The 24233-nt window shown below is 41.0% G+C and overlaps 1 protein-coding gene across 10 annotated transcripts in view; it reads right to left on the minus strand.

The window, feature by feature from the left end:
- MBNL3 (muscleblind like splicing regulator 3) overlaps window positions 1-24233 on the minus strand; it is a 106350-nt gene that overhangs the window by 45768 nt on the left and 36349 nt on the right. For 6 of the 10 annotated variants that reach the window (XM_045995271.1, XM_045995272.1, XM_045995275.1 and 3 more), the window contains exon 2: window positions 19020-19885. The exons of 2 other annotated variants lie outside the window; for them this stretch is intronic. In XM_045995271.1, the coding sequence (XP_045851227.1) occupies window positions 19020-19196 (177 nt within the window). In that variant the 5' untranslated portion in view covers window positions 19197-19885. The remainder of the gene's footprint in view (window positions 1-19019; window positions 19886-24233) is intronic. 2 more of the 10 variants (XM_045995270.1, XM_045995269.1) reach the window with 1 other exon arrangement.

Below are 24233 nucleotides of genomic sequence, written 5' to 3' on the forward strand. Positions count from 1 at the left end.
AATGATGTTAACCATCATATAAAACAAAAGGCCAGTCCTGGGGTGCCCGGCTGGCTTAGTTGGTGGGACATGTGACTCTTGAGTTCGAGGTTGTGACTTCAAGCCCCACCTTGGCTGTAGAGATGGCTTAAACTGCCCCTTCCCCCCCCCAAAAAAAAAGATTTAAAAGAAGGCCAGCCCAGGTCATGGAGAAGAAGGATTGGGCTTCTTGAAATTCTATTCTATTACTCTTAGAAAACACATTCATCTTCTATTTGCAAAGCAGTGTTATTAGTTCTAAAGGTGAGTATACTGAGAGCTGTGTATTTATTCCACGTTGCTTGAGTTTGCTCTAAAGCCTCCCCAGAGTGTTTCCCTAAATGTCTGCTATGTACCCAAGTTTAAGGCACAAAGTGTTTTTTAGTGAATTCTTCTCAGCTCTCCAATAAATAAGTACCTTTACTTACTGCAGAAAGCGCACTCATCTGGGAGCATTACCCCTTCTCCTCTCCCCCCGAAAAGACATCTGGGAAAAGAAAACTAAAAGGAGGGAACTACTTTTTGCGTTAAATAAGCAAACAGCCCAATGCTGACCACAGTGTTTCAGCATGAATAATCAAAAGCTGAGGTATTGGTAGATTCCCAAACCTCAAAGCAAGCACCAAACACAAAGTTCATCCATCGTACGTGCTGCACACAGTAAGGAAACCGTCCGTCTCAGACAACACTTCTCATCCTCTTCACGGGAAGAAAATAAACACTAGTCTAACAGCTGTCGAGTATTTGTAATTTTTCCCTTTCTGTAGGGTGAGTAGTCTCAACCACAGTTTATTTCTTAGTATCATGGCAGGTCAATTTCCAACCGGGGCCCCCAGTTTGCAATACTGGACTGACTGCGATACAAGGACACATGTAAATGAAAACCAGATAGCTTAATAAGAAGCAAATACTAGATTCAGAGCTGGAATTAGCCCCTTCCCTTGCCCCCTCGCTTTCTCACTAGTTACACAATTACATCCTTCCCCCAAAGACTTGGAAAGCACTTACAAGAAAGATGCATTGCCAGCAAGATCATTATCATAAGCCTAAAGAGTAAGAGAGATACAATGTAATGGGGAAGGTGGGGCGATAGGAATAATTATTTCAAAAACTTCAAAACTCTAGACTTGGGCTAATTGCTTCAGTGGGGCCCTAAATGTGGCTCGGGGCTTTCTGGCAACCACAGTAAATAGGAGAATGGATTGAACTGCATTGTTCTCCCTGCCTGATAAAAGAAAGTATACTAGTTAATGAGCATCTCTTTGTTAAAAAAAAAAAAAAAAAAAGAATGCTGGATACTGTGGAAGGCACAGAAGAATAGGACATGGAACCTGCCCATGAGGAGTTTGCAAATCTTATCTCTCCTGGGACTGCAGAGGTATGAGGGGCTCTAGCCCAGGACACAATGGCGGTAGAAACCACAGAAAAACCACAGGCTAGGAATCAAAGGTCACTGAGGTGCTCCGTATAGTGGTGCCCCCTGGAGAAGGAGGAGCGCGTCTGAGAGGGAGAAGGACACTTCTTTGAGCTGGAATTCATCACAGCTCTTCACTTTGTCTTCAAGGAAAGCCAAGGAGTTTATAATGGAAAATGTGGGATGAAAAATGGCACAAATAATTCTCTCTCTGGGGGAGTCTTACTTTCTCTATAACCCCCTTTTCATTAGCGTGTTATTTTATTCATTACACCTTCATTCTGGTTTCGTTTCAAACACATTATTATTGAGCTGAAGTACTGCAGAATGAAAAACCTTTCCCAAGAAGTGTCTCTGAATTTTCTTCCTTCTTCCCTCCCTCCCCTCTCGTTCCCTCCCTCCCTCCCTCCCTCCCTTCCTTCCTCTCTTTTATTCTTCTCTACAATCTCTGACTGGGAAGCAATGTCATTTTTTCCCCATGCATTTATCCGGAAGGAGAATAGGAAGTTAGGGGGAGCAACAAGTGAAATACAATTAAATATGTTTTATCGCTAATACTTCAAAGATGGACTAGAAGTCCTGTGCCCCCAGAGTGAGACATTAAGAACTGAGGAGAAATGAGAGAGTCTCAGTTTTGGTTCAGCCATCAGTTGCCTAATAACATCTGCAAGTCACAGGGCACCTGGGTGGCTTAGTGGGTTAAAGTCTCTGCCTTCAGCTCAGGTCATGATCCCAGGGTCCTGGGATCGAGTCCCGCATCAGGCTTTCTGCTCAGAGGGGAGCCTGCTTCTCCCGCTCTCTCTCTGCCTGCCTCTCTGCCTACTGTGATCTCTGTCTGTCAAATAAATGGATAAAATCTTTTAAAAAATCTGCAAGTCACAAGACGGATGTTATTGCAAAATATCAATGATGTCAGCTGAATGCTGCTAAATCCTAAAAATTATTATTAAAGTTTCCTTCTTCATTGAGACATTTTTCTAAAATATTCCAGGCATCTTTCCTGTACTTGAAAGTAGAGTTAGGTGCCCAAACGTGAATTATATCTTGATTACTGAGGATTACACCCACAGCAATTTCTGTCCTGAAACAGGTATCACCATGCAGAAAGGAGCATAAGATGGAGAAGGTGTAAGAGATTGAGCTTGACTACACAAACTCCAAGGTACAGCTCATAAGTCTAGAGAATCTTTTTACAAACACATCTTGAAATCATTTTCCCCATTTCTTTTAAAAACCGATTACTTGGACTCAGTTCTAGCTATTGAAGGCTCTAGTTAAGTTTATTTAAAAATGTCGGTGCATGGGCTCCCTCTCTGAGAATTTTTCTTTGCCCTTCTATGCTCAAACTCTTTGGACTTTTAAAAGATCACTGTACATTCAGAGTAAGTTATTAATTAAGCTTCAAATGTGTTTTTTATTAGACTAGGCAGCCACTTTTTACACAGAACCCCTTTCTGCACATTATGACCTTGTACTTGACTCACAATGACCTTATTAGCACTAATCATGTTTCCAAGAATACTTTGATTGCAAGCTAGCCATCTGCTGTAAAATTCTATTCCAAACATTATAAGGCCAAAAAAAAATAATGCTTGAATATTACTAGATTATCACACTAATTATTTTAAAATAATATTTAACAGGGGCTACTCAGCAAAATTTTAAAAAATCCATATACAGGGTAAAAGCATTCAAAATGCAACATTTGGAGACCATCCAACAGCATGTGGCCAAGAACATTTCGATAATGCTAAGGGATGAAATTAAATTTCCAAAAATCACCAATCAAGCCATCAAACGTAGGTTAAAATGTAGAGAGAGGAGAGTCAGCACATGGGTGTATACAATTTTCATTCATATTTAAGTAAAAACCGAATGGCGGGGTGAAGTACAGATGCAGAAAGAGAGCTGCCAGGGCACCAGGCAGGTGAGCCCGTGTTCACTCTCCCTTTGTCAAAGTGATTCGACAAGCTCGCATTTCATTCAATAAATACTTTCCAAGCTTGTGATACAGGCTATACATACAGGTGCTAGGCACAGAAGCTACATGGTAACCAAGATGGCATCTGACGTGAAACTGAGAAAAATATGGCAGACGTTCACTTAAAATTCAATGAGATCAGATATTCAAGGGTACACAGTGGCCATGGGCTGGAGAAGAACATCAACCCCCTCTTCCTTAATTAACCATGTTGACTTCAGCAACGCCTCACCCCCATCCCTGGCTTTCTCGTCCCCCCGCCACACCTGGCTCAGATGGTTAACATTTCGTACCTTCAATACTTCACCACTTTCTAAGAGGACCCCCCCCACACCAAATTGCCAGTCTCTCGTGCTCTCCCAACTCCTCTCGAATAGGCTGATGATGTCATTTCCCTACTTAAAACCGGTCAGCCTGCTCAGAGCTAGGAAATCAAGTTCAAACTCCTCAGTGGCTTTTAAGGCTACTCCTCGGCCAACACAGCTCTAGCTTCAGCCAGGCTGACTTCCCACGTAACTCCCTCCCTACATGTCCCACCTTTCCATCTCTGTCCTTGCTGAGATTATGCCATCCGCCCGAAATATCTTCCTATCCTTCCTTGGAAGAATACCTTAGCCAGCACCTCTCCCATGACTGCGTTTCTTAACGCCCCAGCTGGATGTAATCCCAGCCCCGGCCTCTCCCCCTGGACTCTTAGTGGTTAGTTTGTAGCTGGCTTATGGTACAGAAGAACACAGGCAGCTTCATCGGAAGGGGTCAGGCAGGGATCAAGTCTTCCATGACTGTAGCCGGCACAGTACAGAGCCCTGAGCCTAGCAAGTAATAGGTTTCCATAAATGTTTGTTGAATGACTCATTTCTTTGGGGGAATTGAACGTATATAGAATTCTTAATGGATTTAACAGAACTTTCAGCATTAAATGACCCCTGACATTTATAAAATGCTTGTAGTAAACCTACAAACAACCCTACAAATTGAGTGGGGCTGCTTGCTCTTATATAAAGAGAAACAGAGGTAGGAGGATTCCTGTGTCCTGCTCAAGGCCACACAAGGAGCCCTTGTTTGAGACGTTTTCTGTATTTATGCTACTTGCCGCCACCATGCTTCGTTTCGGATATTTCCATGGTTATATCCATAGTTCACCCAAGAGACAGGCATTTATCAAGACAACTTCTAAGTCTTCTTTGAAAGAAATAAAAGGCTATATCTGTATCTTTAGCCATCTATCTGTCTATCTATACATATATACATACATACAATGGAATACTATTCATCCACAAGAAAGAAGGAAATCCTGCCCTTAGCAACAACATGGATGGACCAGGAGGTCCTTATGATAAGTGAAGTAACAGACACTGAAAGACAAATATTATATGATCTCACTTATACGAGGAATCTAAAAAAGATGGATTCACAGACCCAGAGAACCGAGTAGCGGTTACCAGGGGCCGGGGGTTAGGGGTAACGGGGAGATGTTGGTCAAAGGGTACAAACTCAGTTATAAGACAAGTAAGTTCTGGGCATGTAATGTGCCACATGGCGGCTTTAGTGAACTGATTCAGTTAGCTAAGAGAGTCAATTTTAAATATTTTCCCCCAAAGCAATATTTACAGAAGTGACAGTGGTTAACTAACCCTATGTTGCTAATGATTTCACACTATATACTTGCAGCAAATCAGCATGTTGTACCCCTTAAATTTACACCATGTTGTATGTCAATGATACCTTAATAAAGCTGGAAAAAAATAAATCCTTCCTCCATGGGAGGACTGGCAAAATAGACACAAAGTTTTAAAATGTTGCAGTTACTTGTATTTTAAGATTTCATTTGTTTCCACATAGAATGCTTTGCTAGGTAATACAAAAGTGAAATAACCAAGAAATTGCAAAAATTCAAAGGTCATGTTCCTACAAAAACCGCAAAACTTTCGTTTGTTTAATGGAGTGCGTGATAAGCATGAACATTAACAACAGAGAAACAGCTTGAGATGGGTATCCACCAAATGTTTAAAACAAGAACACAGAGTTCTTGAGATATTAAACGTTCTCAAAGTGTTACTTTAGTCCTACCCTTTCACAAATACAATGAACAAAAATATTAAGCAACGTGGCAAGGTGGCTGGTCTAAAAAGACCATCATCTTTAAAAATGGAGTCTCCAAAAAGCATTTGGAACTGAGTAAGAGCTGATTGGTCCTAACTATATTGCTGCTTACTCAGCGTACCTAGATGCGTATAAAAGATCGGTAAGTGTCTCAAGTCCCAGAGAGAAAGGTTTCTTGTTTGCCTTGCCATGTGCTAAAGACAGAAATTAGAACCTTACTACTTTGTAGTTAGCTAGCAAATCATGGCTGACACGTAGGATCTGTCTTAGCTGAGGGAATTTGTCCTATATACCGCATATTTAACAGTTATAGCACTGTGGAGCCGACATTTTCAAACTTATGGATGGTTTTCACAGTGTGGAAAATGCCTTCACTGTCCACCGCATACCCAAGAGAAGATGGGTAGGGGCAAATTTCTTTTCTACCAATTTCCGGTGGGTAAATAAAAATTTGAATTCCAGCAAAAAACATATGCTCACGTAGGATAGAAAACAAAATCCAACTTCCAGCCAACATTTAAATGCCCGTGGCCAAGTTATACCTGCCAAAATTGATGGATCCTATAGCCACAAAATTGATGGACCCACTGTACTTAACTAAATCGTGGATTAGATTAAGCAATACTATACAAACTCATTACGGACAAGATTTTAAAAGAAATTATTTACTCTGACTCTGGAGATAAGATGGCCAAGTCTTAACAGTAAAGATTATTTAGAGAATAAAAGGTAGAAGAATAAATGGAATCGTTTACAGACTTTTAAGAAAGCAATATTAAGAAAGATAGGAAAATGAGCTCATCAACTTCTAATTACATCTAGCAGTACAACTTGACCCTGTGATTGGGAACCAAAGGCACAGAAATAAAAGCACTGTTTCAAAAACCCAAGCAGGATGGTGAATCTGGATTCTACAGCATCAACTACAGAAAAAAACAAAACAAAACAAAACAAAAAAAAAAACCAAACAAACCCCCCCAATACATTAATTTAAAAAACTGAAGACTGATTACAGAGAGGAGAAAATATGGAAGAAAATGAAAAGATTACTCAGAGATAATGAGGAAAGAACAGATGCTAAGATTCCTCTGGAATATCTAACCCAAGCAGCAGACTGAGACAGAAGAAAAGAACGGACAATTAAGATTCCTCTGGAATGTCTAACACTGTAGGTCAATAATCAAGCAGCAGATTGAGACAGAGGAAAAGAGGGTAAGCTCAGGGACGTTACAAACAGAAAGCTAATCTGTAAGGGCAAAAGAGAGCAGTAGGTAAACGATGATCTGTGAATAAAGTCAGGTTTCTCAAAAAACTAATTATTTCCAGACGCACAGAAGTACCTGGCATCAACATTTCACAAATACTTGAAAGAGAGAAAAAGACAATATTTGTAATGGCTCCAGACAGCCCCAGGACAGGAAGAGAATTATTTAATGATCAAGTAGGATCAGGTATATAGTTCTCTAACACGTGAGTCTCTTCTGAACAAAAGAGTTGGCATATAGTAGTTTTTCAACATCTGATTTTCAGATCTCACACGCTCATCTGGGGGTCCTGTGACAAGGGGTCAGTCGTCATGGCACCAAATGTGGTTGAAAAATACAACCCAGGGGCACCTGGATGGCTCAGTGGGTTAAGCCTCTGCCTTTGGCTCAGGTCATGATCTCAGGGTCCTGGGATTGAGCCCCACATCGGGCTCTCTGCTCAGCAGGGAGCCTGCTTCCCCCTCTTGCTCTGCCTACTTGTGAGCTTTCTCTCTCTCTCTCATTCTGTCAAGTAAATACATTTAAAAAACCTTTAAAAAAAAGAAAAATACAACCCAATGGCAACCGTGGCTTTGAGGTGGAGAGAAATGATCTTGAGCTATGCCCCCATAAAACATTTTAAATGGGTTCGGTTAGACTCCAAGTGATTTGACAGAAGAATATTTGACTCACAATAAAGCTGAACTGTCACTGCAATTGATACAATCAATAGAATCAGATGCCAGAGTTTCATGCAGCCGAGATGTCCATGATCCACAGTCAGTTACAGTCCCCAACTCTAGCTAATTAACTTAGCAACACAGGGTTCGGGGGAGAGAGATGGACAAGGGAGTCCAGACTGCTCGGTGTTCCGACTCTTGTCAAAGAACTAAATATGAGCCTTAACATAAAAAGTCTTAATCTAAATGTGGGGAGCCTGGGTGCCTCAATCAGTTGAGCGTCGGACTCTTGATTTTGGCTCAGGTTGTAATCTCAGGGTTGTGAGATCACGCCTCACCTCGGGTGCAGAGCCTGCTTATGATTCTCTCTCTCCTTCTGCCCCTCTCCCCAGCTCAGGCTCCCTCTCTCTCAAAAAAGTCTTAGTCTAAATACAATGTCATGAAACAATAAATGAGGGAGGCATTAGGAAAGGCAACCTTGGCTTTTCCCCCACCCCGCCCGCCTTTTGAAGTTCAAAAAGTGAAAGGGAACTACAACCTCACCCCCAGTGTCATGTGACACAATCTGACCAAGGTAAGGGCTGCATGACTAAGGGCTGGTCTAGAAAAATAATAGCCCAATTGATGTTATCACTATTTCCTTCTTCTCTACAGGGGGATAAACGGAAATGGAGTCCCCGGGCCCTCTGACAACTGCTTATGGGATCTTGAGCCGGCAACTCTCTCTCCCTGGGTCTCCAGTTTTCTTATCTGGAAATGCTAACAGTCTAAACCCAGTGGTCTTCCTTTTCCAGCCCAAATTCTTGACTTTCCTCTCCACTAGTCTGGGTAGGAATGCTTTCTTTTTTTTTTTTTTTTAAAGATTTTATTTATTTATTTATTTGACAGACAGAGATCATAAGTAGACAGAGAGGCAGGCAGAGAGAGAGAGGAGGAAGCAGGCTCCCCGCAGAGCAGAGAGCCAGATGTGGGGCTCAATCCCAGGACCCCGGGATCCTGACCCGAGCCGAAGGCAGAAGCCCCAACCCACCGAGCCACCCAGGTGCCCCTAGGAATGCTTTCTTGAGGAGTTCACTCTCTGACTCATCCAGCTGGTTGGGGTCAGGCCCAGGATGAGCCACTGGATGGATATCAGCATTTTCTCATTACCATACCCGAGGTCAAAGAAGGCAAAACGAAAAGAAACAATATCTCACTGTATTTCTGAGCATCAGAGGACAGGAGTTGCTCATGTAAGAACATAAAAGCTAACTTTTAGAAACATTTTATTTGGAAATAGCTCTATACTTACAGAGAAATAGCAAAACTGGTAGAGAGTCCACGACTTACCCTTCACTCAGATTCCCATAATGTCAGCAAGTTCCATACCACACATAGCAGGGTTAGCAAAACCAGGAAATTAACTCTAGTATGATATTAACGAAACTAGAGACTTTTTTATTTTCACCAATATTCCCCCAAGTGTCCTTTCTCTGTTCCAGGACACAATCCACAACCTCACATGGCATTAACTTGTCAATGTCTCCTTAGTCTCCAATTTATGACAGTTCCTTGGTCTTTCCTTGTCTTTCATGACCTTGACACTTTGGGCAGTGGGAGCTCCTTCAGACTGGCTCCCGTGACCTCTTATGCCCCACTCTTTTGTAAGCACTTACTTTGTGGCACCACAAGACATTACAGGCTCACTTTTACTTTCCCTGCCTCAGTCAAGCATCAGCCATTACTCTGAGGAGCAGTGGATCCTTTCTGGAAGAATGGTAGAGCCCAAAATCCAGGTGCTAGGTGTGTTTATTACTAGTGGGGTTCCCTTGCTTGTAGGTCCTCCTAGGACAGAGCTGAGAGACATAAGCATGTACGGTGATCCCCGCATACACAGCTCCATGTCTATTTCTGCATCTATCCGTGGACATATGAAAATGAACATACTGATGCTTCCACTCTAATCCACGTCACAGGATTTGTTCTAGCCTTCCCCTTTTCCTTATTTTTAACTCTTTTCTCTGATGGTGAGGAAGCCGGCTATCTCGATCTATTCTCTATTCACCTACTTGTTCAACCCCAGCATCCATATAAAGTACTTACATGTGCCTGTGAGTAACCGATTTACTAACTAGAGCCCAGTACTTGTGTGCAATTCTGCTTATACTTAATATAATCTATATATTGGTAATACAAATACACCTCCACGTTTCTTTTGGTTAATGTTAACATGGTATATCTTTTCCTCTCCTTTTAACACTTATATGTAATAAAAGCAAAGAGAAGAACTGTATGCTACTATTTGTGTAAAAAAGTGAGAATATGTACATATATATTTGCATGTCTGTTCATAAAATATTTCCGGGAGAGAGAAAACTCAATACATTGGTTGTGAGGTCAACAGGTTAGCTGCATAAAAAAAATGAGAGGGAAACCTCATTGCATACCCTTTATTGGTTTTTTACAGCAAACCTCTTATACCTAATTTTTAACTTTTTTTTAGATATTCATATACCATAAAGCTCCCCCTTGTAATGTGCACACTTCAGTGGTTTTTAGGTTATTCACCAAGTTGTGCAACCGTTACCATTGTCTACTTCCAGAACATTCTATCCATTAGCAGCCACTTCCTACTGCTCCTTCAACCTCTTCTCTCCTTGCCACCAATGCCCCTGGCAATACTGATCTGCTTTCTGTCTACTGATTTGACAACTCTGGATACTTCACATAAATGGAATCATTCAATATGGAATCTTTCTGAACTGCCTTTTTGCCCTGAACATAATGTTTTCAAGGTCACCCATGTTAGTACTTCATTCCCTTTTATAGCTAAGTACTATTCCATGGCATGCAGAAAACATATTTTATCTATTCATCAATTGATGGCCAATTGTTCAAATTTTTGAAAGATTAAAATACGTTATCCATTCAAAAATTAAATTTAAAAAATATCAAAAGGGAAAGAAAACACCTCACGTTTTTCTAAAACGTCAAAAGTAAAAGAAAAATCATCAAGTAAATAATGTATGAAAAAGAACAATGTATAGAAGAGCTTGCTTGGCGATTGGCCAGAGGACTTCTAAGACTCGCTGGCTAAGATTTATTACACCAGAAAACACAGAGCAAAAGCAGCAGGGAAAAGATCTACATCAGGAGAGTCCAGTGACGCCTAGGACAGGCTTCCAGGGTCCTTCCTCATCTGGGACACGCTCTGAGCCTTTACCGTGATAGACACAGCCCTACCTGATCTCCTCACTCCCATTTACCCCTCCCACCTCATCTCCTGCCGCTCTCCCCCTCCATCCCTCTGCTCTAGTCATCCTGGTGACCTCAAGATTCATCACACACGCACCAGGCTCACTCCTGCTTTGGGGCCTTTGCTATGGCTGTTCTCTTTGCCTGGAATGTTCTCAGAAATCCTCATAACTCGCCCGCTCACCTCCTTCATGCCTCTCCTCAAATACCACCGCCTGACCACTCTATATACAACAGCAGCCCCTGGCGTTCTCTGTGTCCTTTCCCTGCCTCCTTTTTCTTCACACCGGAAGATGTCATTCACCTGAATACCGACTTCCTTTTTGTTTGCCCCTCGCCCAGCTAGACTGTCTGCTTCATGGGGCAGGGACGGTTTGTAGTTCACTGTTGGATTCCTCTGCTTAGCACAACGCCTGGCCAACCCAACAGGTGCTCCTGAAGTACCTGTCCAGTGAACAGATGAATAAATTGCATCCATCCATCCATCCATCTATCTACCTATCTATGGACACTGAGTGGAGGGGAAGAAGGAAGGTATTTGGAACATGGAAGATTCCTTATTCTCAGCTCCAGAATGCCAGAATGTAGAGGAAATGCTCAATGAAATTCTCAATTTTTTTCTCGGGATTTGAGTATGCAAACACTATATTTAATCATGAAGCTTCTCTTATAAAGATGATTTTTAGTTTCCCCTGGGAGGTTAGCCCTGTATAAATTTTTTTTTAATTAGAAGTAACAGTTTTGTAGAAGAACATATAAATAATGCAGAAAGAATTAAATTGCAGGGTGAGAGTTCTCTGGACCGAAGTCGGGGAGAGAAGGAGGGTGAGGGGTACGCCTCGATGGGGACAGTGGAAACAGGTGGCTGAGTCAGGTATCAGGGCAGCTGTGTCAGGAGGGCTCATCAAAATGTCCCCAGGCATAAATTGGCCACATCAGATTGTCTTGCTTGACTATTTCTATCCTTTACGTACTTTTCCAGGAAAATATCATGGTATTTTTTTACTGTAAAGCTCGTTGTATATTAAAGACCTTTTTAATCTGTCAAATTAGTTAAACATTTCTCCCTAATTATTGCTTATCTTCTAACTTGTTGGTGTTTTCTGTCACTCGTCCATGATTTGTGTTATGTGTTCAGTTCTAATAATCCTTTGCTTTGATTGCCTCTGCCTCTGATAATGTGCTTAGACGGTCTTGTCCACCCCCAAGATTACAAAAGTGCTCAACTACACTTTCTTCTACTACTGTCATGGTTCAATTTTATTTTTCATGCTTAAATTGTCAGGGCACCTGAAATTTATTTGGTGAACATAGACATTTCTTGAATGTTGATAATGAGCACTCTGTTCCAAGCGCCTTATGTGGATCACCTCATTTGACTGCACAGTAACTCCAGAGGCAGGTGCTAGAAGGTTCTTTGTTTTCACAAATGAGGCAAGGTAGGGGCAGGGATGTTGGCTACTTATTCAAGACCACATAGCTGGCAAAACCTGGCCCATTCAGTGGTAAAGCTTACACTGGGTTGTGGTGAGGATTACAGTCAGTGTGTGTGAAGTTTCTGGAATATTTTAGGCATTCACTAGAAGATAAAGCTTATTACTATGATTGCATAGTCCTCACAAACATAATTTCTGATGGCTGCATATTATTTGAAAAATAGAATCTTGGGGCGCCTGGGTGGCTCAGTGGGTTAAGTCTCTGCCTTCGGCTCAGGTCATGATCCCAGGGTCCTGGGATCGAGCCCCACATTGGGCTCTCTGCTCAGCGGGGAGCCTGCTTCCCCCTTTCTCTCTCTGCCTGTCTCTCTGCCTACTTGTGACCTCTGTCTGTCAAATAAATAAATAAACTCTTAAAAAAAAGAAAAAGAAAAATAGAATCTTTTACATTAAGTCTGTTTCTAAAATACTATTCTTGCACAAGTATGAAAAGCTTTTCGAATTCCATGGAATGTCTGAAACCTTTTTTTTTTTCTTTTTGAGGAAACAGTTGTCATTAAAAGAAATTTTGAAAGCACGTATGTATTGAAAAGATTGGTCAGGTAACAGACTTACAGATTTGTTTTTTTTGAAATCTTTGTCTCTATATTATAGTTTTCTAGAAATGATATTTTTATTTTCTAACCAGAAAAATTGTCACAATAAGTGGTATATTTTTTGAAAATCTCTGAATGAGAGATCGGGCAGTATCTAGATTTTGTTTTCTTTCTTTCATTTTTTCTTTTCCTTTCCTTTTTCCTTCGCTTCCCTTCCCTTTTGTTTTGTTTTCTTTTCCTTTTTTGTACCCTGGGAGGAACATGAGACTAACAGGAAGTGTAAATGGAGGGAGAGGTTAGCTGTCCAGGGTGGGTGGGGGAGGGAGTGAGGTCTGTGAGGACACAGGAGGTAAGGCAAGGTTTATGACACGAATGGACAGTCGTATAAAGGATGGAAACACTGGACGGAAACACACAGAAACCTTAGTGGTGATATTGGCACAGCGGGGATGACGTTTACACTTCACCTACCTTTCATCCCATTTTATTCTTGTCATCTTGCCTATGATTTTTAAGATTTCTTTTTGTCTTTTCCTTTCTCTTCATCGGGATGGATAACTTTTACAATCAGGGGAAATATTACCTTGGAAACAAAGGCAGAACACCTGGTTCCCGGTGTAGGAGGATCCCGAGTTAAGGGGGCCAGGCACACTGATTTTATCCCGCACAAGTTCCACCCTGCAGTAGCACATGATGGGGACACACACATCCCAAAACTTCTTGGGCTTCTCATCCTCCAGGGTTCTGCCATTCTGGGGACCCATCACTCCTTCCTTTCCTGTCATACTCTTGGTCTATTTTCTCTTCCTTCTCTCTTTTTTTTTTAAGATTTTATTTATTTATTTGACAGACAGAGATCACAAGTAGGCAGAGAGGCAGGCAGAGAGAGAGAGAGGAGGAAGCAGGCTCCCTGCCAAGCAGAGAGCCCGATGCGGGGCTCGATCCCAGGACCCTGGGATCATGACCTGAGTGAAAGGCAGAGGCTTTAACCCACTGAGCCACCAAGGCACCCATCTTCCTTCCCTTTCTTGATTGACCGTAATTATAGAAACGCACTACCCAATCACTTCTAAGACAGACACTCATTTACATTTTAACAGCTTAGATATTAGGATGCCCCCTACAATCAATGGCACATTGTAGGAGATGATGAATAAATGAAGATATTTATCAATTTGCACAAAAGGAAAACTGATCACTTCACAGCAGAGAGACCCAGCAGACACCATCTTAATCAAGTGATTAAGGTTAATATAACAAGTGATAAGATACACCAACATCAGGTACTCTCAGATATCATGCACATCTTTCCTGTGGTTTTTTGTTGTTTTTTTTTTTTTGCCAAAAATGCACAACCCTAATCCCATCGTAAGAAATTGAGAGGCATTCTACAAAATAACTGACTGGTACAATCCAAGGTGTCAAGGTCAGGAAAGACAAGGAAACACTGAGGAACTGTCACAGATTTGAGGGGACCAAGGAGATAGGACAAATAAGTGCAATGCGGGATCCTGGACTGGATCCTGGAATGAAGAAAGGACATTGGGGGAAAATTGGTTAAATTCAAATAAGGTCTCTAGTTTAGTTAATAATATTGTACTAGAGTTAATTTCCTGGTTTTGATAACTAGGCTACATAAGGTAAGTCATTGACATTACTGGAAGCTGGGTGAAGGGTTTGCCGGAACTCCTTGTACTATTTTTAAAGATTTTATTTTATCTTATTTTAGATTGATTTATTTTAGGGAGAGAGTGAGTGAGCAGGGGGAGGGATAGAGGGAGAATGAGAGAATCTCAAGCAGACTCCCCACCAAGCACAGAGCCCAGTGGGGAACTCAATCCCAGGACTCGGATATCATGACCTGAGATGAAATCAAGAGTCAGCTGCCTAACCAATGAGCCACCCAGGTGCCCCTAATCCTTGTACTACTTTTGCAACTTTGCTGTAAGCCTCAAATTATTCCAAAATAAAATATTTTTTAAAAGTTAGGTTGAGTTATCAATGTGTATTTGTTTTGGTTCTAATTGTAATTCCATTTTTCTTTCAAAAAAAGTTTTTGAAATGTCCAAAATGGCATTGACTTTTACCAAAGATATTTCCTTTTCAAGGTCAGTACTGACCTTGAGTCAGTATTGACCTGAAGATAGAGATCGTCAGGTAAAATATGATTTTCCTGGAATCTCAGGATGACAGGTGCAATTTATGTATCTTTATAGTGCAAGCAGACCTCTCTGATAAAGCTTAAAAATGGTTCTGAGTCTTGCATAATCCAGTGACCCTTGGGATTAGGTTGCTAGGTCTTCTGCTCCCAGCAAGTTTTCCCTTAGCAAACAGGGATGACATAAATATTCAGTCAAATTTTAAACTGGTGAAAATGACTGTGACTAGTGAGACATAGTACAGAATATACAGATGATTCAGGACAATCTGACCTACAAGGGTGGATTCACATCCATGTGCTTACACGACAGGTTCTACTTGTCAAAATGTGATTATGCTTGTGATCATGTGCGATGTCTGAAGACATCACATGGAGCTAGTTTATGTGCATTTTGGACCCAGTTTCCACCTTTTAGGAATGTCGATGCGTTGACATGGCTGTCCTCCGACAATGTCCGCTGCCAAGACCTTGGCCAGGAAAGTTTTGTTACAAAACTACTCAGCGTGGGGAGTAGAGGGGGCAGATGTAATGGGCGTCAATACACCTTAATGAAATGATCATAGCATTTACATCCTTCCTGGGTAACACGTGACTGATGTCACCCTGCTTCGAGTACGGAAGGGACAGAGCAAGACATCATGACATCGTCGAAACAGAATACATGACAATGACAATCTCGGCCACGGAAACGGTCACAAAGATTCTAGCATGTTATTTTGGGGACAATCTTTTGTTAAATGTAAGGGACATGCCCTGAAAGTATCAGGCTATGTCAGTGGCAAACTGTCATATTGAGAAATTGGCACAGAACAGGTTAAGCATGATTTTGGAGAGAAATTTTTAAATAAACATGCCAAGCAGGCTAGGCAATTGAGTCGAAAACAGCTGCATATCAACATGACATGAGACCCTTTGATGTAGCTGGAAATCAGTCTGTGGGCGGCACTGTCTAGAGCTCTGTCTGAAGATGGGGCAGCCTTCGTCAGTGAACACTCAACATTCACTTCAGCACAATGCACGATTAGCCATCAAGCTCGCCCTCCTTATTTTTACAACATTCCCTCATTACGAGGTGAGTATAGACCCCTGTGTGTATTGTGCCTATTATGAAGGCAAAGAACCATCATCATCTGGTAACGTACCTAGTGCTAATGGAATCCTTAGACAAACAAAACATGGAACACCAAAAGCAGCAGTCCAAAACTCATCAAATGATTGCTTCCATTATTTAACCACTCACGGAAATAAAGAGTGCACAGATGGATTTCGAAGGTGTTTCAATGGTGCAACCTCAAGGAGAGTAGCAAATGCTGCAATCAACATTGAGGTATGTTATTTGTGTATTTTAGACAGGGTCCTTGTACAATCCACACAGGTCAATTACCCTCAGCTTAGTATAGTGTTCATGCGTATCGTGGATAAGGAATAATATAAAGGCAGAGAACCACAAAGCTTTTGGGCAGACATGGAACTGGGATGAATGTGCTGTCTAAATGGCAAATTAATTAATTGTTTGAAAGGCTTTGTGTTTTGAAATATTAAAGTTTTCATTAAAATTTGAAAATGTGAGGATTATATAAATTGTCTTTATCCTGTACGACTGGTCATCAAGATATCAACATAATGCAAAAATTATTTTAAAAACACTGGGTGCAGTGAGTAGACAGTATATTTAAATAATTAAGTGGCTTATTAATATTCATTGGCCATTATCTATGTAGTCTCTGAATTAAACATTTTCCAACCTTCAAAGTGGTAGTGCAGCATGTGTTTTGTTAACAATTCCTTTGCTTATTATTTTCTTCAAAATGTTTCCTTTAGGGGCGCCTGGGTGGCTCAGTGGATTAAGCCACTGCCTTCGGCTCAGGTCATGATCTCAGGGTCCTGGGATCGAGCCCCGCATCGGGCTCTCTGCTCCGCAGGGAGCCTGCTTCCTCCTCTCTCTCTCTGCCTGCCTCTCTGCCTGCTTGTGATCTCTCTCTGTCAAATAAATAAATAAATAAAATCTTTAAAAAAAAAAAAATGTTTCCTTTATGGCACTTTAAGTACAAGAACTGACCTAAAATATACCACTGATTGGGAGGATCGCCTATCTCCTTTTACCGGATGTCTGCAAAGAAAGAATTTACAGAGCCTGCAAGGAACTCTCGATCAAAGAGTAAACTATAGGGGCGCCTGGGTGGCTCAGTCATTAGGCAATTGCCGTTAACTCATGTCATGATCCCAGGGTCCAGGGATGGAGCCCCGCAGCAGCATCAGGCTCCTTGCTCAGCGGGAAGCCTGTTTCTCCCTCTCCCACTCCCCCTGCTTGTGTTCCTTGTCTCATCTCTTTCTCTGTCAAATAAATAAATAAAATCTTAAAAAAAAACAACAAAGAGTAAACCATAAAAACAGTGATACTTAGCTTGAAGAACTATTATGACACTCATGGCAACTGGATTTGGGTATGTCCATTTGGAACATGAGTTTGTAGAGTTCAACAATAAACCCTAACTAAATAGAGCTGTTTTGAAGATACTCCTCCTCATGGTATCTCCATAATAATCCTGGAAAGTAGGTAGAGATAAAGGAACGTAAGCCTTATCAGAAAAAGTAGCTAAGGTCAGACACAGTAGCAAGGCTGGGACTGTCCCCCAGATCTCCTGAAACAAGATATGTACAGTGCCTCGTGCTATCCCAGACACTCTTGTTGGACTGAATCTCCTGTTTCCCCCTACCCCAACTAGCCCAGTGCTCTTTTCTGCTTCAAGGCATTGCCGGGTAATGCAGCAGGAGATTTCAATAATACACAAAGTAATTATAGATGGAACTCGAATGATAGTGAGATATAGAGAATAAGCCCTATAATCATGATATCTTCTGCAAATAAGGGCAATTCAGACATTCTCAATGGCAAAAACTCCTGGTTTTTGTTTGTTTGTTTGTTTTTTTACAATAGCAAGTTTCCATCCTTGACTTGGGAGGATCCGAAACAAAAAGTAGTAACCACAAAATAAGTTAAATAAACTAGCTACAGAGGATGTCACTTGATGAAATATTTTCTGAAGAAATGATCACGTAAAGGAATACATCTCTGTCAGCCAATGCAGCCATAAATAAAAATGTTAATGAGTTAAAATTGGTCATGATGAGGCTAAAACAATATCAAGAAATTAAACAGGTTCTTATTAGGCTTAATTCACTTTCACGTATTTTGAAAAAAAATTCTCAAATGCATCGCAGCAAATCTTATTAAACTAGGAATCAATTACCATTTTTTTTTACTTCTGTGCTTTAATTTATACATCTTTATCCTTAATTTAAAGATACCTATGAATAAAACATGAAAGTCAGTGCATTTTCTTGTTCTGCAATCACATATGTTCTATTCTACATAATATCTCGTTTGCCCTCGTATTTTGGTTATAGTCTAGTACATAATATTTGGGTTTGATGACCTTAGCAGTAAGATTTGCCTTATAAAAGGTACTCAGAAATCTGAAATTAGTTGATCTATTCAGGAAGAAAATTAAGTGAACCTAGTTTGGTACCCATGTTCAAGTTAAAGCTTCAAAATATACTTTAAGTATTCTGGGGGCCCTTGGCTGGCTCACTCGGTAGACTGTGTGACTCTTGATCTCAGGGTTGTGAGTTCGAGCCTTGCATTGGGTGTAGAGATTACTAAAATAAATAAACTGTAAAAGCCATTTTCCCCCTGGATGGTGAGATTTTCACCTTATACTCTTTGAGTTTGATTTCACTTGTCCTCTGAAAGCTGCCTGGTCCCTGCCAAGTGTTATTTTGATAACATAGTTAATAGGGCTATAATTCAGTAAACGGCTTCTTTAGGCTCTACAAGAATTATGATGACTGTATTCAACATTTAAATCCTATACAAAAAAGTAAAGTATGGCAAGGCTCTAATTTCTCATTCCTACAAAAATTCTTTCATTTTTTTTTCCTTCAAGTCTATCTTGATCAGCAGGCTTTGAGGAGATGAGATGAGCTATAGTCTGGCTGAGTTCTACAACCCTGTCTTAAAACAAACAAACAAACAAACAAACAAACAAAACTTGCTATTACTAACGTCACTAACTTCAAGGCACATCATATTTCAAAACACACAGACATCAACAAATTTAAATGAAACATATGCGTGTAGATGGGACTCACCTTTAAGGAATCGAAACACGCCACCACTCGGCCATTTTCCACTTGGCAGACTCTCGGCGGATGGGCGAACTTGCAGTCTGCATCGGCTCGAGAGCAGGTTCCTCTCTGAAATTCTCGGCAGACTTCTAAAGTCAGCCACTGGGTGTCTCGAACCAGGGTGACATCGACCGCGGTCATATTGAAAGCGAAGTTAGAATCAAGTGCACCCTCTTTAGGACAATTTCAGTGCTGTTAAAAGGTTAAAAGTGAATTCAAGCTAGATGCAAAGCAATGAGGTTGCTTTGCTGAAATGCTTCTTTGTTAGCACTTAGGTATTCGTCCCAGCCAAAATTTGATCTGATCAAACAAAAATCCAATCGCAAAATAAAAATGGTATCAGAATAGCTAAAAATTAAATGAGAGACCACCCTCCTAAGAAGGCAACCAGAAAGGTTAGGTTATTGAGTGTTTAATTTGTTCCTCTGCCAAAGTTACTTCCAATAACTGGATGGCTTTCAAAAGAATTCTGTGCTCTTTAGCTGATGTTTTCAATTATTCTTGCAAAAAGCATACACTGCTGGTTGCCCTTCAATTTGTGGAATGGTCTTGGATGAAGGGGAGAAATGTTTTTCTCCCTATTTCTTGGATTTAATGATTAAGATTGGTAAGGATGGGACGACTGTAAAAATAAAACATGCGGCAAAGTCAGCAGGAGGGAAAACGACGAGGAAAACTGGGAATCAAAGGGAAGAGAGAATGGACAAGTTGTTGAGACTGAACTACAAGCAAATCAGGTTTGGGGGCTGGGGAGGGAGAGGGGTTTATAAGCAAACAGCTCTAGAGGGGAATCGAAGCAGCAGCGTTCAGAAAAGGCACTTTTCAGAAACCTGCAAGAAAAAAAAATAAAATTCGCTAATAGAATGCAATACTTTGGTTCTAAACTCCAGATTTGGAAAAGAAGTACCCTATCCTGTTTAAAACAGGAAGCGTCTAGATATTGACAGCGCAACACAGTACAGCCAACCCTTGTGAATAAAAAGAGCATTTCCCAGTGTAGAGTAAAGGGAGGCAGCCACATAAATTTACTGTTGAAATACAAGCCCAGTTGGGGCACCTGGGAGGCTCAGTTGGTTAAGGGGCGGACTCTTGGTATCAGCTCAGATGATGGTCTGAGGGTCCTGGGATGGAGGCCCGCCTCCAGCCCCGTGTGGGTCTCTGCGCTCAGCAAGGGGTCTGCTCAAGGGTTCTCTCTCTCCCTCTGCCCCTCCCCTTGCTCGTTGGCTCACATGCTCTCTCTCTCTCAAATAAATAAATCTTAAAAAAGAGAAAGAAATACAAGCCCAGTTAAAAAGGAGAAAAGGTGTTTTCATTTTGTTTGGGGACAGAAATTCATTTGGGGGTTCACCGCACAGAAAATGCCAGAGCAGGACAGGACAGCCCCTCAGTTTCTAGAGGCTAGAGAAGACCTGCCATTAACTTGGCTTTGCTATGGTCTGATCGAAGGCTTGCTTATCTGCTCTCAAAATCCAGAACAGGAATTGCTGAGAAAATGTAAGTTGCTCTTACATTTTGAAATATAGCTGTTGAGGATCACAACAAATGGTCAGGAGGTAACTCGCCAGACTCCGACCTCGGATGAGGTGGGGGAGAGGATGTAAAATGGGCTTCAGATAAAGAAAAAAAAATTCTCTGAGAAGATGCTAGGGTTTTTTTTTCCTAATATTTTATTTAGGGGTGCCTGGGTGGCTCAGTGGGTTAAATATTTTATTTATTTGAGAGAGGGGTAGTGAGAGAAGAGTGTGAACAGGAAGGAGCGGGAGAAACAGAATCCCTGCCTAACAGGGAGCCTGACGCGGGACTCGATCCCAGGATCCCAAGATCATGACCTGAGCTGAAGGCAGACACTTAACAGAGTTTGCCACCTAGATGCCCCCTGGGTTTTTGTTTTTTTTCCCTGTGTATGCCTATTAGTTCCTAGTCTCTGTAGAGGGATGCTGCAACTTAACACAGGAGGAAGTTTCAGCATATACAAGTAAGCGAGACAGAAAGAAGTCTTCAGTTATACATTAAATACTAGGCAGCTTTAAGGTTTGTAGTTTAACCCAGAATCAACCGGCAATAATCTTTAGCAACTCAGCTGAGAGAACAGATAAAAGGTTAATTTATTGGCATCATGCCACGACGCGTACCGAAATAACAGGAATTTGCTAAAATAAAAGTAAGCTCTGAGTATCAGTCAAATCAACCAGTGGTCAACGTCATCAAAAAAGTAGAATTCTCGGGCTCTCTGCTCAGCAGGAAGACTGCTTCCCTTCCTCTCTCTCTGTCTGCCTCTCTGCCTACCTGTGATCTCTCTCTGTCAATTAAATAAATAAAATCTTTAAAAAAAAAAGTAGAATTCAAGTTCTTAAAAACATTTCATTAAAATTTTTTTGAGGATTTAGCTATTCATTTGAGACAGAGAGAAAATACAAGCAGGGGGAGAGGCAGAGAGAAGGAGAAGCAGACTCCCAGCTGAGCTGGGAGCCTGACGTGGGGCTTGATCGCAAAACCTGGAAACCATGACCTGAGCAGAAGGCAGACAGACACCGAACCATCTGAGCCACCCAGGTGCCCCATTTCATTTAAATTTTTGAATAGGATCTTTTACAACTCTACAGAATCTGAATCTTGCATTTGTCTTTCTGCAGTCAAGATGAAACTCAATACCACCTAATAGCATGAGGAAATTAAATATCTAGAAAATTCAGGCAAGCTTATCCATCCAAGGGCAAATACATATTTCTCTGAGTCATCCTTCACGAAACCCTTTCTAAAATGTATTATAGCTGGCTTTGCCTTCTTACAAAATACTGAACATCATTTGACCTCTAGTGGAAGACTAGGGGTCATAAACGTCATAGAAAGTATTAGTTTCCCTCCTTTGGTGGCAGATTGTTAATGACCACTTCTACTGTCACTTGTCTTCCTGCCATAGCACCTGCCATAGGTGTCCAGCTCCCTTCTGGAAAACATTAACAGCCAATCATGGATGTTGAATAAGAGTTACTCACTGAATGATGGACCTCAGGGGGGGCAAAGTGCAAGGTTTTCTGGTTTGGGGGTCTTTTGCAATATGTTCCATGTGGGCTCATGTCCTAGAGGGTTAAGGTTGTCAGGCAAATGACCTCTAGGAAAAGATTTACCATATATTTTTTAAATAGCCAGATGGGGAAAGGTAAATGAAAACCACAGTCAGATACGGCTTTGCCGGCATGAGGATGGCTACGGTGAGAACCAGAAAACTTGGAGAAATCGGAACCCAAGTGCCCACGGATAGATGAATGGATATGCAAGAGGTAATAATACCTGCAAAGTGGAATATGAGTCCATCATTAAAAGGAACAAAGTACTACTATGTGCTACAACGTTGATAAACCTTGAAAACACTATGCTTAAGTGGAAGAAGCCAGTCACCAAGGCCACATAGTATGTCTCCATTTAGATGAAATATCCACAGAGTCAGAAAGCAAATGAGTGTTTGTGAGGACTCTGGGGAGAGGAGAAAGTGAAGTAACTGCTTCATGGGTCCAGGGTCTCCTTGGGGAGTGATGAAAATATTCTGGAATTAGATAGTGGTGATAGGTGCACAATTTTTTAATATACTAAACCCTGTTCCCTAAATTGTACACTTTAAATGGGTGAATTGGATAGTATGTGAATTACATACATTAAAAAAAGTCTAAAGAACACTGCATCCCCCTCCCCCCAAAAAAAGCCTCACGAGTGATAGGACTGGCTACCCCAAGCTTTCTTTTTGGATTCTCCCTAGACACAAATTCTACGTAGTGTTCCTAAGTGGAATTTCAAGCGCAAATTAGTTTCCATACAGTAGATGACTTAGTGTTAGTAGGGAAAATACTCTAAAAGAGAACATTCTGCAAGTTTGTAAGTTTATATTTAAAGATATATTCAAATTTAGTCCTGCGACTAAATTATATAGGCTGTCTGAATACATGTGAATGAAAATAACCAAAAAGAAATATATATATATTATATATAATATATAACATATAACATATATATCATGTAATATATAATATATATATATATATAAAATTCGCTAAGAACATAAACAGTGAGGGTCTGGAGAAAGATTTTTCTACAGAGATCCATCAAATATAGAAACAGGCAATAAATAATAAATCGGATTTTGAACTTTTGGAAAAGAAAAATGCAAACAAGACCTGGACTCTGGCCATGCACTTTATGTAAGATGGAGCAATGGCAGAAGGAATTTTCTTTTCTTTTTTTTTTTTTTTTGAAATTAGCCTGCAACCTCTGATGGGACCCTGGCCAATTCTTCAGAAACAGTCCTAGCCTGCACATGTCTTCCTGCAGACTTGGAACAGTTTTTGGAGCTGGTGCAGAAGCAGCGAGGCATGGCAGCTACAGGGAGAGTAGTTCTCTCGAGGAGCTCAGCTCGTCTGGCTATGTATGCAAGACAGGGAGCGGGCCATTGACCCCTGTATTTTAAAGAAGGTCAGCTTTGTCAGGGGGACAATACAGCTCTAGCTTCACTACCTTACACTTGAGTAACAGGGATATAATTTTTCTTTTTATGATTGATCATCCTCCAATGTAAAGCATGAAAAGCTACCATTTCTTAGTATATTTGTACTTGTGTAGTAGTATTTGCTAGTTTTATTTCCTTGATCTTGGGAGCTCTAAAGAACACTCCGAAACATGGATGATCACCCAAAAATACCAATGAAGACATGAAACCCAAAGAGGTTAAAAAGTTTCTCCTTTTAAAGTTTCTACAGTTATGAGTTAGAAAGTCTTAGGTGGTAGAGCCAAGACTTGAGGCAAGATCTCCTGCTTCCAAATCTCATGCTTAGATCCTGGCAGAGAAATGTCTTATCTCTTCTCTCTCTGGGAACCTTAAACATGGAAAGCCAGTCATTTTTGCGTAGTACTTATGACTCCTTCTCAAAATTACATTCACGTCTGTTGTATCAACATCTTCTTCATTTCCCCGAGTTGAGCTGCACCAATGTCTAGCCAGCACCTACTATGAGCCAGATGCTGTTCTTAATGTTGAATGAGATAGGGTGCCTGCTGACATGGGACTTCCTATGCTCATTTAATTAGAGAAGAAACCGAAGGCACCAGGAAGCGAAATGATTGTGAGAGTTTATGAAGGGCTGGAGCAGACGCTAGGTCTTCCGACTGTGGCGGAGGCTAATTCACCAT

The sequence above is a fragment of the Meles meles genome, chromosome X (genome assembly GCF_922984935.1).
Source record: "Meles meles chromosome X, mMelMel3.1 paternal haplotype, whole genome shotgun sequence".
NCBI classification, from domain to species: Eukaryota; Metazoa; Chordata; class Mammalia; order Carnivora; family Mustelidae; genus Meles; species Meles meles.